Source organism: Dioscorea cayenensis, chromosome 19, assembly GCF_009730915.1.
Source record: "Dioscorea cayenensis subsp. rotundata cultivar TDr96_F1 chromosome 19, TDr96_F1_v2_PseudoChromosome.rev07_lg8_w22 25.fasta, whole genome shotgun sequence".
Lineage (NCBI taxonomy): Eukaryota > Viridiplantae > Streptophyta > Magnoliopsida > Dioscoreales > Dioscoreaceae > Dioscorea > Dioscorea cayenensis.
Window position 1 is genome coordinate 22895891 of NC_052489.1, and position 16797 is coordinate 22912687.

The 16797-nt window shown below is 35.1% G+C and overlaps 1 protein-coding gene across 1 annotated transcript; it reads left to right on the forward strand.

Annotated features, from left to right (window-relative positions):
* The first annotated feature begins 1590 nt into the window (after positions 1-1590).
* Positions 1591-15010, forward strand: LOC120249411 (integrator complex subunit 9 homolog). Its single transcript, XM_039257905.1, has 11 exons — positions 1591-1797; positions 1895-2182; positions 2290-2507; positions 6740-7093; positions 7232-7442; positions 9146-9238; positions 9332-9423; positions 12113-12230; positions 12942-13027; positions 14211-14262; positions 14370-15010. Exons 1-11 carry the CDS (start codon positions 1789-1791, stop codon positions 14874-14876), a joined length of 2028 nt encoding a protein of 675 aa, XP_039113839.1. The 5' UTR covers positions 1591-1788; the 3' UTR covers positions 14877-15010.
* Positions 15011-16797: the final 1787 nt, after the last annotated feature.

Genomic DNA, 16797 nt, shown 5'->3' on the forward strand with positions numbered 1-16797 from the left:
TCTTGTTACTTTCAGCACTCTAAAATAGCATATTAGAAAGTTTTGATGTCCTTCAATATTCCTCAAGTGATTGGCTCATCAACTATTATAACATTTATAGTTTGGGACAGGAACAAGGTAGAAAATTTTCCCCCTTGCTTCAAAAATGAGGGAATCAACAGAGCAAATAAACAAATAAAGGAATAACTTCCCTATGAATTGCTAGCCAACTTACAAGAAAGTAGGGAGAAAATTAGCTTTGGTTGAGAAAAGAAAATGTGCAGATCTGAAGTGATCCATGGTGCAGGAGAATGTATGTCAAGGCAAGCATAAGGAATTGCCAGAGAGGGAGCTGAGTCTTACATCATTAATGAAAACCACTGTTTAAGCTTAACACAAAAGAAAACACACAAACACATTATCACTAGAAAGACTGATCAGAGAGGGAATGACTTTTTATACCATGTATTATGAATCAAGAACTTGATCATTACTCATGTAAGAACAGGAAACATGATCAGTATATATCTGTTATAAGAAGAGAGAATGAGAAAGTGCTTCTTGATCAGTTGATGTCGCGCCGGCGACGGCGGCAACCTGGCTAGGCGCCCCTGCCGCATCGCTTGGCATCACATGAGATCCCTTGAGCCAAGTTTCACTGAGTTTACACGCGCGTGATCATGACTTCCGTCGGAGCGCGCTAGGGTGATCGAGCGACGGTGCCGGCGGGACCATCCGGTCGACAGCGGCATCCCGGCCTGGCACCCCCACCCCATCGCTTGGCATCACATGAAACCCCATCGAGTCAAGTTTCGCCGAGTTTGCACGCACAAATCATGACTTCCGTTGGAGTGCGCGCTAGTGATCGAGCAACCGAGCGGCTGCGCAGGCGGGCCGTCCGGGCGATGGAGGCAACCCAGCACGGCGCCCCCGCCGCATTGCATGGCATCACATGAAACCCCCTCGAGCCAAGTTTCGCTAAGTTTGCACGCGCGGATCATGACTTCTGTCGGAGCATGGTTATGTGATCGGTTGATGTCGTGCCGACACTTGTGGGGCCGTTCGAGTGACGGAGGCAACCGGTCCGGCGCCCCCGCTGCATCGCTTGGCATCACATAAGATCCCCCCAAGCCAAGTTTCTCCGAGTTTGCATGCACGGATGAGGAATGGAAGGCCAAGCATAGCATAGGGGGTGGATATGATAGCAAGGTCATTGAGAGAAGGGTCCTAAAGATGGAGGCTTTTGACGGTCTTATAGCAGGGGACAACGCCAATGGGGTTAGTTGTGGAGTTTGGGGATAACCGGGGAGAAGACAGTGAGGGCGGAGAGATCGAGAGGACACTCGAGGAAGACGCGGAACACACAAAGCTTAAGCATGTGGCAAGGAGGGCAATAGAGCCCGTGGCCCATGCTAAGGCATGTCTGCAAAGAAAGAGATGGTGCTAATGAGAGAGAGAGAGAGAGAGAAAAGGATCTGAAGAATTGGGTGGAAAGGAAGATGGCATACAAGCTTCATAGTGCAGACGATTCTTTATAACGACAGACATGTATAATATAATTTAATAATAGATCAAAATAAGAAAGTAATGCGTGGGGGTAAGCAAGTAATTTTCCGTATTCCCATCCCTAAATGTCATCACTGTGTCGCAACCTCACGCCGCCGTCTACTCTTTTCTTCGAGCCGCCGTCGCCGCTCTCCATTGCGCGCCTCCATTCCCTTTCTTCCGCGCTCCACACTATGAACAGTTCTTAATTGTGCAAACTCCAGAGGCTGCTCTTGGAAAAGGGCGGAGTTGTTCGTCTGCACTATGAAGCTTGTATGCCATCTTCCTTTCCACCCAATTCTTCAGACCCCTTAGTCTCTCTCTCTCTCTCTCTCGCATTATCTCATTGGCACCTTCTCTTGCTTTGCAGACGTGCCTTAGCATGGGCCACGGGCTCTACTGCCCTCCTTGCCACATGCTTGAGCTTTGTGGGTTCCGCGTCCTCCTCGAGTGTCCTCTCGATCTCTCCGCCCTCACTGTCTTCTCCCCGGTCATCCCCAACTCCGCACCTGACCTCATTGGCGCTGTCCCCTGGTATAAGACCGTCAAAAGCCTCCACCTTTGGGACCCTTCTCTCATTGACCTTGTTATCATATCCACCCCCTATGCTATGCTTGGCCTTCCATTCCTGACCTGCCTGCATGACTTCTCTGGCAAGGTATCTATTGAATTATATCTGATCAATTTTTTGTTTTGGAGGCATTGAACTGTTTGAAAGAATGAAAGTTTAGGTTTTTTTTGTGATTTGTGTTGGTTTTTGTTTAGATTTATGCTACAGAGGCGGTGGTGAGAATAGGGTGCCTTATGATGGAAGACCTTGTGTCTATGCATGCAGAGTATAATCAGTTTTATGGTCCAGATGAGAGGTCTGGTTGTCCAGGATGGATGGAGTGGGAAGAGCTTGAGAAGCTTCCTTTGGAATTGAGAGATATTGTTATGGGGAAAGATGGAGAGGAGCTGGGGTCTTGGATGCCATTATACAGGTTTGTCTTCTTAATTTGTTGGGTATTTAAAAAAATTGCCATTAGTGTTTGGAGGTTGTGACAATTTTGATTTAACTGTATTATTTATCATTATCAGTCATGATATTTATATGTTCAAACCATTGGTGGCTTTTGCAATCTGACTTTTGATACACAAACAACGTACATACAATTGTATGATGCAGTATTATACAAAAGAAAGGATTAGTTTTATGCTATCAGTGAATCTTAATTTCTACCACTATTACATAAATAAAATGTCAGTAGGAGTTTTGGAAAGATGGAGGATGTGCTATCCAGGTGGGTTGGTATAGAAATTTACACAAATTACTGAATGAAATATCATGGAGATTGATGTAGATTTACCTACCGACAGTGAGTTAATGCTGCATTTGTATGCTGAGAGGTGTTGTTTGGCATAATGTTTGAGTGAGATGGTAATGCAAAGTTGTGTAATACTTGATTTTGATACACTTAATTTGCTGGTGGATGTTTCAGTTGTTGGCTCTTGTGCTTTAGCTATTGAGTTTGAAGGAGTGGACATGAAGTAAACAACTCTTACATTTAATTTGTTGTAGTAAAATTCTTTTTGTTCTTTATATAGTTTGAATTGATGAAGTAGTGAACTGGGACAATTTTGTTTAGTCACACGAATCCCTTGTCAATGGGATTAGTTGCTTAGCAGCCTTGTGAGGAGGATAATGTTGTTTATACCAAGATTCTCGAAGAGGTAATAGGTAAATTAGAGCCAGTGAGATGTGCATGAGGGGCAAGGTTGGTGCACAACAATGAAATTTAAAAATTCAGAAATCCAGAGTTAGAGGAGATTGATGAAGTCATCTGTATGTTTTTCACTAACTCAGTTTTTATTAAGGCTCAATTCATACAGTAGGCTTAGTTTTTATGATAGAGCCTAGGGACGGAGCTAGGGGTGGGCGAAAAGAGGCCATGGGCCCCCCTAATTTTTTATAAATTAGTTCCTAACTTTTTTTATAAATTAATATATATAAATATATATAATATAAAATTATATATTTTTTAAAAATATTTGTAATCATCTATTGTTTGGTCCTTTGAATTTTTATAAATCAGTATATATAATATAAATAAATTATACTTTTAGGAAAACATTAGTAAAAGTCTATTTTGAGCACTGTTTTTTACAAATTGGTATATATGTTATAAATAATTATCTTTGTGGGAAAATACTTGTAAAAATTTATTGTTTGTCTTCCTGCCTTTTTACAAATTGTTATATATTGTACAAAAAAAATTATATTTTTAGGAAATGTTCATCAAAATCTATTGTTTAACCCCTTTGCTTTTTACAAATTGGTATACATAGTATAGAAATTGTATATTTTAGGAAAATGTTTGTAAAAAAAATATTGTTTAGCCCCCTCCTTTCCTTCCCTTTACTTTTTACTAGTTTCCATATTATTTCAACTAAAACCTAAACAACTCACCAACTTTTTTATTTGGCTCCGTCCCTGCGTCCCTGGACTAAAATCTAAATAGTCTAGTGGATTAATGCTAACGAAAATTTAAACAATAAATAACTTTGAATAAATCTGTCTAATTACCCAAATGACAAGTTCCACGAGATGAACTATTCTCCAATCTAATTATGCTCAGAAAGGATATTTGGGATATCAGGCAAGGATAAGCATAGAAATTCTCTCTATTGAAGGTTTATCCCTTTACAGAATGTATTTATGAATTAGGAGGCATTGCAATGCACTTTTTATGACTAGCTGAATGTGTTCCGGTGTGGATTCTTCTAGGAGAGACAATTGCTAGAGCTCTTATATTACCTCACAATTATGTTCGAGATCGTTTCCAAACATTGTGAATCTCTTTATGGTGCATAAGTGTCTTCATTAAGCCTTGGGCACTAGAATTGGACATAGGCCTATATATGTGATTCTTGACAAGCCAAAAATGAATTTTCCTGGATCACCAATTATGTTGATCTTGGATGACTGAATTTACTGGTTCATTGGTAGTTCCATGATCCTTCACTAGCATCGATGAGGAGTTGTCGGGATTAGTACTGTTTTGTGAAAAGGTTTTTCCTGATGAAACTTTCAAATACAATTGACCTTTTTTTCACTTGTTTAGTGGTTGGATTCCCTATTTAATAAATTAGGCTGACTTTTGATTGTTCAAGGTAATAGTTGTGCTTGTTTAATGGCTATAAGTTATAATACTATGGGATAGTGAGGATGATGTTGCGAATGCGGTACTCTTGCGGTGTAGCATCTGTATACGTGCATATAATTCTTGCATCAGATGGAGTGCTTGGGCATGATGAAGTTGCTGTTAGTATCCAAAAATGATCCTCAATTACATCTTTCAGATAAGAGATGCATGTAAAATCCTTATAAAAGAATTGAAGCCTGCCATCTGAACAGGCACAAGTAAACACAAACTTTTATGAGTCTATGCGTCATTCTTTCTTCTCAAAATAATCTTTAGAAAATTAGAATGCAACATAAAAACAGGCAGGCTATTGACCTATCAACAAGCAATACAGATTTTGATATGCAAACATTTTGTCACTTAGGTTAAGGGATGAGATTGGTTGTACTTGTACTACGATCTGACAAGGTTTTCTGAATCTAACTTTTTTTTTAGAGAAACTTTATATGTTATACATTCCTTTTGATTATTTCTTTAGAGAAGTTTATATATTCCATTGGCAATTCTCTTCTTGGGGGTTATTTAGCTAATTGTTCTTGACAGTCTTTATTAATTATCATTTATTTTGTTGTTGAATATAAAGTTGTAAATTAGTGAGGCTTGAGTGGGGCAAGCCCAGATCAAGCTAGGCTTGAAAATGCTTCTTGCCCAAGTCGAGCTTTAATTGGGCCAAGCAAGAGGGCTTGAGCTTGGTTTGTGTTTGCTCATGAAAACATGACCCAAGCTTAAGCTGGTGAACCAGCTCAATTCTCAAAATATAGAGCTGATGATTTGTGCTTGGAGCATGTTGAAGGGATTTCAAATCCTGGCTTGGTGGGTGAAACCTCAACATCCACACCACCATACTAGTTTATTATTTTTGTTACTAACTGAATTTAAATATATAATAGATATATATTAATATATATTTATATATAGAATATGATCATGCTGAATTAGAATGTGCCAGGCTATGTTTGAGGTTGGCTTGAAACCAATTTCAAAATAAAAGTTCCAGCTCAAGTTCCGCTTGTTTATTAAATAATCAAGCTGAGCTCAAGCACTATGAGCTGCTTGATTGTTTGACAGCCCTAGTTGTAGATATACTATTAGCATAAAATTTTCTTCATATCAGGCAAGGTAGATACGTCCATACTTGATGGCAATTACACTGCAGGTCCTCTCTTTAGACTCCAATAATCAATAATCCTCTTGAATCTATTCAAACTGAAAACAAGTGGCTAAATTATTTTATTTTATTTTATTATTTTTTTCACTTTAGGCCCATCATTAAAGATAAAACTTATTGGTTATCTATTGAAAGATCATAAAAATATAGATCCTGTTGTAAGAAATTAAGCGGTTAGTTTGACGTTATTGAATTCATTGGTTATCTATTGCAAGATCATAAAAAGATAGATCCTGTTGTAAGAAATTAAGCGGTTAGTTTGACGTTATTGAACTCATTGGTTATCTATTGAAAGATCATAAAAATATAGATCCTGTTGTAAGAAATTAAGCGGTTGATGTTATTGAAAATTATGCATATCATGAATATTTTCTGGATTTTATCAGATTTTTATTTTTATTATTAATTTCTTACTGAATTTCAGAGGAGAATCTCATGTTAAGTTTCAACATAACTATTGGCCACTTGTAACAGTGGCTGACCCAATAATTGTTTTATTTGATAAAATCATCAACTGTGTTTTTGATCAAATTCCACAACATGTTTCTTTACAATTCAACATAATTGATGGTGATGCTCTTGTGCTGGACTTGGTAGATTCTGATTGCAAGTTTATATTTATGCTAATTTTCAAGATTTAAAGGACTCTGAAATCAATATTTTATTTTATTTTATTTGTTTCTCTCTAAAGTAAACATGTAAAGCTTTTTTTTCCTTAAGAACTTGGCAAATCTTTGTATGTTCTGAATCATTTCAGTAATTTTATTGTGGATGTGCCTTTTTTGCTTAGCTTGTCTATAGTTCACTGCTTAATATCTTAGTGATTCTTTTGGTCTCTGTGTGTGTTTATCTTTATATGCAGTGCTACAGATGTAAAAGAATGCATGCTAAAGATCCACTCTCTAAGGTATGGTGAAGAAGCCTGCTACAATAGCACCTTAATCCTGAAATCGTTCAGTTCCGGTTTGGAAATCGGTAGTTCCAATTGGATGATAAATGGTCCAAGAAGAAATTTTACTTATTTGTCAAGCTCCATATTCAAGTCTGCACATGCAATGGGTTTTGATTACTATTCCCTTCGAGGGAATGATTTGATCTTGTTTTCAGATTTATCTGTGGAAATGACGCATGATGGGCCTAATGATGCTTATGGATGTAAAATTTATAATGAGACAGTGGTGGAAGATCCTCTTCCTTATCATATTTCAGCTGTTGGGTATGGTAGCTCTGCCTTAAAAATAACATCCTTCTGTTTCCAAGTGTGCATTTTCCTTTATTTGCTCATTTTAAAATGATTATAATACTGCTAAAAATTATGTTATTTTGTGGACTTATATTAACCTTTTTATTTCAGGGCCAACTGTGCTAGTGAGCAAGATTTAGTCAAATGCTTGCTTGAAAATGATGAAATTTTGGAGGAGTCAGACAAAATTGCTTTTATATGTTCTTGTGTCTTGGATTCTTTAAATGAAGGTGGCTCTGTTTTAATCCCTATTGGCCGAATTGGCATAGTACATTTCCTTTTGGAGAAAATATGGCAGTATCTGGAATTATCAAATATGATGGTTGGTTCTTTTTCTCTCAATCTATTTGCATTTAATATTTATGTATTTCTTTTGGCATTTTGACCCTATCTCTTGTTCATTGAATGATATGTCATGTCAATCATCAAATATTGTTGGAATGCACCCCTGTGCACTTTATTTTTCGTGTAATGTATAAGAGAAGTATTTTTTTTTCTGCATAAAAAGGATTGGGAGGAGTGCATATATTATTGATAGTGAAAGAAAAGTTGATATAACTAGATGGCTTTTATAGTTTAATGGCAAATTATGTCCTTTTGGTGCTAAGGTGGCAAAGAGTATTTGTTTTATGCTCTGGAGATATGGAGTATTTCTGAAATTGTCTCTGAAAACAGTGGTGATCAACATTGGTTCTTCCATTGGGTTGAATAGTTACTAAGAAATGACTAAACATTGAATGGTATGTTGGAAAAAATTGAGATGCATACCTGGTCAATATGCTAGTTCATCAGTGCATTATCTTCATTATCATAGAGAGAACAGATAGATATGTGTATAATATCCATAGTAAATTAAAAAATGATAAGGATAGAGATTCTGCTGCTTGTTTACATAGCTGTTTTATGCTATTTTGATGCTAAGTTTGAAAAAACTTCATATGCTTCATTCTCCTCCAAGAAATGGAGCACTTTAAGGGATGTTATGTGCTGTTGATTTAGATTTTCTGAGTATTGAGAAATATAATTCACCTTGGTTTGCTTTAAATAAGATTGTATGTATTATCAAGAAAATCTTATCCTGATTGATTAGGGCCAGCTCAGTTATGAGACATGGTTAGTACAAAGGATATTGCGCATGTAACATATTGAGATCTGCTGGTCATGCATTTGCATGACTTGCGTATGACTATGACTTTGCAAGTTGTAATTATATCACTTAGCATATTTGTGTGCTTGTTGGTTTATGTGTAACATGAATTTATTGAATTGTTGTCATATCAATTTTCCCAGGTTGAAGCAGGACCTATTGTTCAGATATATTCTTACTTTTAAGGGATTTTAAGATGATTTTCCATTTACAGTTTACCTGTGCAGGGCCCCCCTAATATTTCTTTGACTTTGAACTCATTTATTGGTAGAGACTAAGCACAATAGATGAGTGATTGTCCATGAAGTAATTAATGTGAAGGGAAGAGGATAAAATTTATTCTAAACTTTGTCTAGAATTCTTTGGAAAGCAATAACTTTTTCTGTTAAAGTTATTGAATTTGCACAAGTGCAACACATAGATTTGGGAGGAAAAATTATTATTGCAGTGCTTTAGAGCACAGATAAAAAATGCCAGTACGCCTTTGGCTCTCTGAAGAATTTTCTCATACAATTTGGAGTTTTTGAAGCATTTTATCATTTGATGATTTCTTGGTGGTAGACACAATTGTAATGCTTAAGTAGTTAACATATTTCTTATTTCTCAATGTCTTCAACGGTCATTGGTGGTAGAGAGCATTTTCTCTCTTGATATTTCCATATGAGATTCTTACCACTATTGTTGAACTTTTTTGTTTTTACTTCTCATTGTTATTCTGCATTCGCATCATATTCCAATCAACTTCTCACGGACATACATCTACCATAAGTAGTCTTCGATTTGGTTTGCGTAACATTGTATACTTATATCCTAATGGTTCCTTTTGCCCTCTTTTATTTTTTCTGCATTTCTAATGCTAACAAAGCTAATTCTTAAAGGTTCCAATATTCATGATTTCTACTATTTCAGAGGAGATATTAGCATTTATGAATGCTATGCCTGAATGGCTTTGTGAAGAACGCCAGCTCAAGGTCTTCTCTTAACTCTGCCATTCTTCCTTGTGTTGGATGACTTTTATGTGGAATCAATGAGCATTAAGGACAGTTTCTTCGTTTGTTTTGCAGTTATTCTCGGGCGAGCCATTGTTTGGCCATATAGAGCTAATTAAAGAAAAGAAGCTTTATCTTTTTCCAGTCCTGAACTCCTCTAACCTATCGTAAGAGAAATGACCTTGCTAAATTAATTTTTTTGGCTTTGTTGGATCATATTATACTGATTACAATGACTATGTCCAAGCAAATAAAAGAAATTTATGAAACTTCTGCTTTCACTAGTTGTAGGAAATTTACATGGGTGATTTATTTTCATCTTTCTTGAAAATTTACAGCACCCAGGTAGATTGATGACCATGTGAGAAAAGGCGACTTGATACGAATGGCAACTATGCTTTAGCTGAATTATGGCAATAATAAGCTATTATATTTAAGCATGCTCCTCGCAAGTTTTTGACTCTTTTCAATTATTCTTTGATTCTAGAAGATCTTGGAGATCTTTGCAATCCCCTTTTTAATTTAGGTCAAGATTTTGCAGATTTTAAAAATAACTGGAAAGACTTTTGGCTTGAACTGTGAAGCTTGGCGTAGTAGATTACACCCTGAGAAACCAACAAAGTATGTATGATTGATACTTCAGTTGCTTATTGGTCTCTGCAATAATTTACAATTGACTTTGATGTGACATTTCAATTACTGAGATGGGAATCTTTTGTTTGCATTAGCATTTTACTTCCTGATTGTTCCAAATATAGAAATCAAGCCTTTTGTACCAGGTATGGCATCTATCACAATTCTCTATGCCTTGTGTCCCCTCAGAGTGTTTGCTGGCCTATCACAGAGCTCACAGCATATATAATCCTGGCCGATCTTTCTGAGTTATTACCCTTTTTTTTTAATTCAAAGCTGATAAGGTTGAAGTTGTGCCCTCCCTTAAATTGCACCCATGGTTTTTTTTTTCTTGTTTTTATTTTTTATTATTTAGGTGACATGGTTGTCAGCAGATATAATACTTTTTATGTTTTGTTGTTACATAAATTGGTTGTCATTTAGGCGACATGGCCTTCTTTCATTTTTATGATTTTATGACCGGATTTTGGACACACTCTTGTTTCAACACTGTTACACTTTCTTGGCAACTGAAATTATATGATTTTATGTCCCAAATTATGATTTTGGCAACCATGGTCATCAGTGTGTCGCTATTTTACCATCCATATCAGTTGGCAGCATTGCATACCTTACTCATCTTTACCTTTAGTGTTATTAGTTAGATTACTTATGGCACTTTTCATCAGTTGATATATACTGATCATGTTGCCTGTTCTTACATGAGTAATGATCAAGTTCCTGATTCATAATGAATGGTATAAAAAGTCCCCATTCCCTCTCTGATCAGTCTTTCTAGTGATAATGTGTGTGTGTGTTTTCTATTCTGTTAAGCTTCAACAGTGGTTTTCATTAATGATGTAAGACTCAGCTCCCTCTCTGGCAATTCCTTATGCTTGCCTTGACTTACATTCTCCTGCACCATGGATCACTTCAGATCTGCACATTTTCTTTTCTCAACCAAAGCTAATTTTCTCCCTACTTTCTTGTAGGTTGGCTAGCAGTTCATAGGGAAGTTATTTCTTTATTTGTTTATCTGCTCTGTTGATTCCCTCATTTTTGAAGCAAGGAGGAAAATTTTCTACCTTGTTCCTGTCCTGAACTATAAAGGTTATAATAGTTGATGAGCCAATCACTTGAGGAATATTGAAGGACATCAGAACTTTCTAATATGCTATTTCAGAGTGCTGAAAGTAACAAGAAAGAAATGTTTATGCATCTTAACCATGCCAGTGGAAGTGTGATATATCACAATGGAACTGCTTAGAGATGATATTGTTCATTTCCTGCAAAGAAAGCGTGTACTACGGCCTAATGATGGAAATCATCTGTATGGTGGATGCCATTATTATTTGAGAATAATAGCTTGGTATGGGGTGATCTTGGAAGATTCATCAATTATAAGCCAGTGAATATGTGTTGATGAAGTGACTATTATTTTTGATTGGTCAGTTGAAGTAGCTTCAACGATCCTGAAATATGATTATGTGAACAACACCTGCTTCATACATCGAGAACTTGTGATGGTTGACCCCTTGAGAACCGGTGTATTTAGGAGAATTAGTTTCTCTATGAGAGTTTTTCTGTTTACGAGTTATCCTTTTGTTCGTGTAGATAGATATAATTTGTTTCGATCTCTTAACATCAGTAACATTTACTATACAAATCATAAAAAATAACAGAGTTTTCTTTCTGCTAATAATTAATTAAGCTGTAAATTTCTTTTAAGTGGTTCTAGTGAAGAAGCTGCAGATATTCAGGTTGAATTGGTAGGGTGCTTTGATAGAAATCATGGAAATATTGGTTCGTGGTTAAGCAACGTGACTTGGTTAGGTTGGAGCAGCAAATATTAGTTTGTACGCATTAAATTGTTACCCTGTTTGGATTATTATTTCTAATTTGTATAATTGGTTTTGAATTTTAACGAAATCAATGGAACTGGTTCATTCTTTTATCTGAAAAGGGGTTGCATTAATCTTGCACATATTAAGGCTATGAGGCTTCCTTTTCTATTATATCATAAATGATTAAGATTATTATACTGCTAAGCTGTATTTGAGCACAATTTTTTATTGTGAAGATGCTTTTATATACTGATGTTATTTTTCTGTTTCCACTGGCAGAATTTATTTTAAGTGTCAGTGAAAGAAGTTAAAAAAGTAATGACAACCTATATTTGGATGATAAAACTTTTCTTGTCCTTGTTATTTGATAGTTTGCTTAATCTTTTTTTGCTGCCTGCAGGATGATATGGCAGGAACCGTGTTTAGTGTTTTGCCCTCATTGGAATCTTCGTCTTGGTCCTGCTGTTCATTTACTTAGTCGCTGGCATAAAGACCATAAATCCTTACTCATTCTGGAGGTACAAAATTATCCCCACTCCATCTCACATGTTTGTGAATTTTCTACAGTATGGTTTTGTGAAGTTAAGATGTCAAAATTTTGTTCAAATGTCACATTCCCTATACCTTTTTGTTCTATAATCTAAGTTATACATGCGCCCACATAAAGTTTCTCCTTTCCTAGATATATTTGGAAACTTGAGATTCCTGCATACATCACCTTGAGTTCAATTAACTACCTATTGTCCTCTAACAATGGATAAAATAAAAAGGTGAATAATCTTTTACACCCTTTATATGTAAAGCTCTATACATTTGACTTTTCATATTTATCTATGTAGGCTATATATTTGCTTTTTTACATGATTTCTGTTTTACATTTTGTGTTATAACCATTTATAAAATAAATTTTTAGTTTGCATATATACTATCTATTTGTCCACTTAAAAAAAAAAAGCCATTGTCCATACGAGAGAAAGCCCGCAAAACTGGATTTACTCCATTCTTTCAATTTAATGAACCAAGTTGTGTATTCTTTTATGGAATTAGAAGGAAATTAGTGCCAAAAGATGGTATGATTATTGAGAACAGAGATCTGTGCTTCTTGGCTGATATTCTTGAACATTGCTGGCAAGCTTTTTATGTTCAGAATCTCTCTGTTTCAAAGAATAGTTCTCTGTTATATCAGGATAATTCATGTTAGTGAAAATGTAATCATTTCTCTGTTTCAGGAAGGTGTTGATGCTGAAATGGCTCTTTTACCATTCAAGACATTGTCAATGAAGGTTCTCCAATGTTCTTTTTTTGCCGGAATAAAGTAAGTTGAAATGTCATTTCATTTTCACATTTTTGTTTAGCAACTACAAATATTATGTATCAGGTAATCTTTGATATTAAAATGATTTCTGATGACTTGAGAAAACAAGTTGATTATATCCATTGAAAGTTCAGCATCTTATATTTGTATGTTTCTGGAAATGTGGTGTATTAGTGGGTCCCCACAATAAATGCAGTTGAAAGTTAAGCATCCTATAATTCTATGTGATGTAACTCCCCATCCAATTTAAAACTTATCCTCAATTTTTTGCTTTGCCTGCACTGGCTTGATTGAAATGCTCTCCATATTCTTATCTTTAGTTTCACGCTAATTATTTGTGGCTGGTGCTTGTTAATTAATGTTCAGCCCAATGTGATGTTTGCTGATTATTGTCATCTTACTAGAGTTTACTAGATTTAGCTCCAGTCATTTTGAATGCAATGGATTTAAGTCATCAACTATAGCCAGTTTAAAAATTAAGTAATTCATGCTATCCACCTTTCATCGTAGCTACTTAATTTTATTAATGTATTGTTCATCAATTATGCCATATAATTTTATCTTTTTTGTTATTGTTATTAGATTTTCACTCAAGTCGACATTAGCAAGTCCATAGTTTGTTCTACCTTTATTAGTATATGGAATTATGGATCCAATATTATTTGATTCTAAAGAATCTGCTTCATATTTTTATCACACTCTCAGTGTTATACAGAAAGAGGGCAAGGCTTCCATGTTCTACATTGAGTAGGCAACAGCTATTTATGTTTTGTCCTATGACTGATAGATAGGCTGTAGGTGGAATGGATATATTATTGACCTAACACAGTTTTTTTTTTTTTTAATAAATAATTGGATGCTTCTCTTATTGTACGAGTAATTACAAACCCACGCAGCTAAGCCATCAGGTTTGGTCCAGTTTTGTCAGAATCCAACCCTTTGAATTATTCAAACGGAGCATGCTTATAAAATTTTCATTACATCTCTCAGTTAATGTAAGGTACAATTCAGATATGTAGTTGTAACTTTCTGACAACATCATTGCTGATTGTATGAAACTACTATATGAACTTCTGAATGGAAATATACATCCTCAGATGTTTAAAAAGTCAACTGTTGCGGTTTACAACTGCTACTACTGTTTTGCTATTTTACTCGGGAGCCTTTTCTTTCTTGTTTGCAGATTGAAGAAAATTCAACCATTGCTAGAATTGCTCCAACCAAAGCTAGTCTTGGTATTCAATTGTCACTCTTTATTTATTTATTTATTTATTTATTTTTACTAAAAGAAAAAAATCTGAAGTTTTGTAAGTGCCTATCTTGCCTGATTTTATGTTTGCAGTTCCCTGATCGATTGAAGTCCCAGCTCAACTTCTCAAAGAACTACACACACTTGTACTATTCTGAGAATTCGACCCTCAGAGTACCATGCTTGAAAGAGGACTTCGAAGTTCGGTTGATGAGATACTTGGATTTTAAACTTCAGCCTAGAATATTACCACATGAAAATTTGGCCATTGCTAGATTAGAAGGCCAGTTTCTTGTAAGTAATGGGAATCATCTATTAGTCCCAGTCAAAAACCCCACCCACATTTCTAGTAAACAACAATTGAACTGGGGCTCTGTAGATCCTGATCTCCTACTTCAAGCTTTAAAAGATAAAGGCATCGATGGTCTTATTTCTTATGATGAAACTGCACCGTGTCATGGTGTTCACTCCATTCACATCAGTGCACCTGACGAAGCTGTGATTGAGATAGACTCAAAGCAAACAGTCATTTTTGCTGCTAATGAAAACCTGACTGCTGTAATCTGTGAAACTTTCAGCTCTGTATGCAGTGGGATTTAGAACCAATTTTGTTGTTTGATGCTCTTTCTAGATCTATACTAAATTCTTGTAATTTAATTAAACCTGACTGTTGTATTTTCTGATCCTCGTTTAAGTGAATTTTGATTGACATAAATTTAAAAAAAAAATTCTAATTTGGTGTGGTAAAGGTTGGTATACATTGGGTTTGTAGTGGTGATTTATTTATTTTTGTGTGTGTGTGTTTGGAGACTCACTAGTCTTGTGCTTATTCCATGAAAACAACTGTTTTTACTTTTTAGCATAGTTATCAGACCCGGCTCGGGCATTGACTCGGTCAAGGCTCTGGGTCACGGGTTAATTGGTTCAACTGTCGGGTCATTTGGGTCAATACTGGGTTAATAAAAATATTTTAAAATATTATTTTTAAAATTATAAATTAGTTTTTAATTATATAATGATATATCATAATAATATCCATGAATTATTAGTTATCAAATAAATAATTTGATGGAAAAAATACAAAACAATTGCTAATCTTTGATTTGGAAGTAGTAGAAAAGAGGAAAAAAGCTCAAACTTCACATAATATTAATACATAACAATACTAATTCACAATAAAAGTTTAAATTTATTATCAAACTATCAAACCAAACTCAATCCAATATATAACCAAAGTTCAAAATTGAAATTACAAATCAAACTGGGTCAATTGGTCTGACCGCCGGGTCAACTGGTTCGACCGCCGGGTCAATCGGTCTGACCGCTGGGTCAACCGATCTAACCACCGGGTCAAAGCGGGTCAATGCGGGTCAGAACGGGTTGATTGCATAACCGGTCTAATTAAAGACCCGGACCGGTTAAAGCACCGGGTCAACCGGTCCGACTGCCGGACCGGACCGGTCCGGATTTGATAACTATGGTTTTTAGTCTATTTATTATTGTATTTATGTCGTATGAGAAGGTTTTTTCAGTTTTATTTTGGGGATCTTGTGCAATCCTTTAAGTTAAATTGTTGTGTTTTTTTTTTTCGGGAAGTGGTGATTAGGCATGCTATACATGTGCTAATTAATAGTTTATTTTATGAAATGACGTGTAACAAAAGATTCTATGACAAATAGTTCAATTTTTCTATGCTACTATGGAATGCTCATAAACATGTGAAACACCATATTTATTGTTATCCAAAAAGAAATGCTTATATAAACAATCAGGCTACACCCTTTGAATACTTTAGTCGTTAGAAGTCAAATTTAGATAAAAATCTGGAATGCAACATCTGTTCTTTAAGCCAGAATAGCGCAAATTTAGCTTAGTGAGTTGAATATGTAGTAATTTATATATCATATGGGTAAACATCCAAATGTATTAAATATGTGATAATACTTTAAAATAATTTGGAAAAGTTAAAATTTTGGATTGAATGGTTTAAATATAATTCGTGGTCAATCATTTACTTGACACAATATTTCGTATGCTCAATGACGAAGCAAGAAAAGTAAACATGATTTTGTATGCACAATGATGATTCAAGACAAGTGAAGAAGAACATTGAGGATTCTAGAAAAGTTCCTACTAATGTTGTTTCAAGTAATATCATTATGTATGCATATTTTTCCGGCGGATGTACGGGATACCTCAATTTGTAGATATGTTAGAGAACCACACTGCAACATGAATACTATCGAGGAATTATTACATGATCATTTTAAAGAGTTTGGTATTAAATTGTAATCCCTTTTTTCTTATTTATTTATTTATTTATTGATAAATAAATAAATAAATAAATAAATAAATAGCTAAAAGTATCATAATATCTCGTGTAACCCATATTACATCATAATATATATCCTTTTATAATAAATATAATCAAATTAGTATTTTTAATACTTTATAATGATAGAAGACATTAGAATCTATTTCTCATCTTTATTCAAATATTAATCTCACCAAAATTGCAAGA

Bases quoted from the DNA above. Each gene is read 5' to 3' on its own strand.
- LOC120249411 (XM_039257905.1), top strand. The intron at 2,508-6,739 runs GTTTGTCTTCTT...CTTTATATGCAG, and splicing joins TCTTGGATGCCATTATACAG to TGCTACAGATGTAAAAGAAT. The intron at 9,424-12,112 runs GTAAGAGAAATG...TGCTGCCTGCAG, and splicing joins CTGAACTCCTCTAACCTATC to GATGATATGGCAGGAACCGT.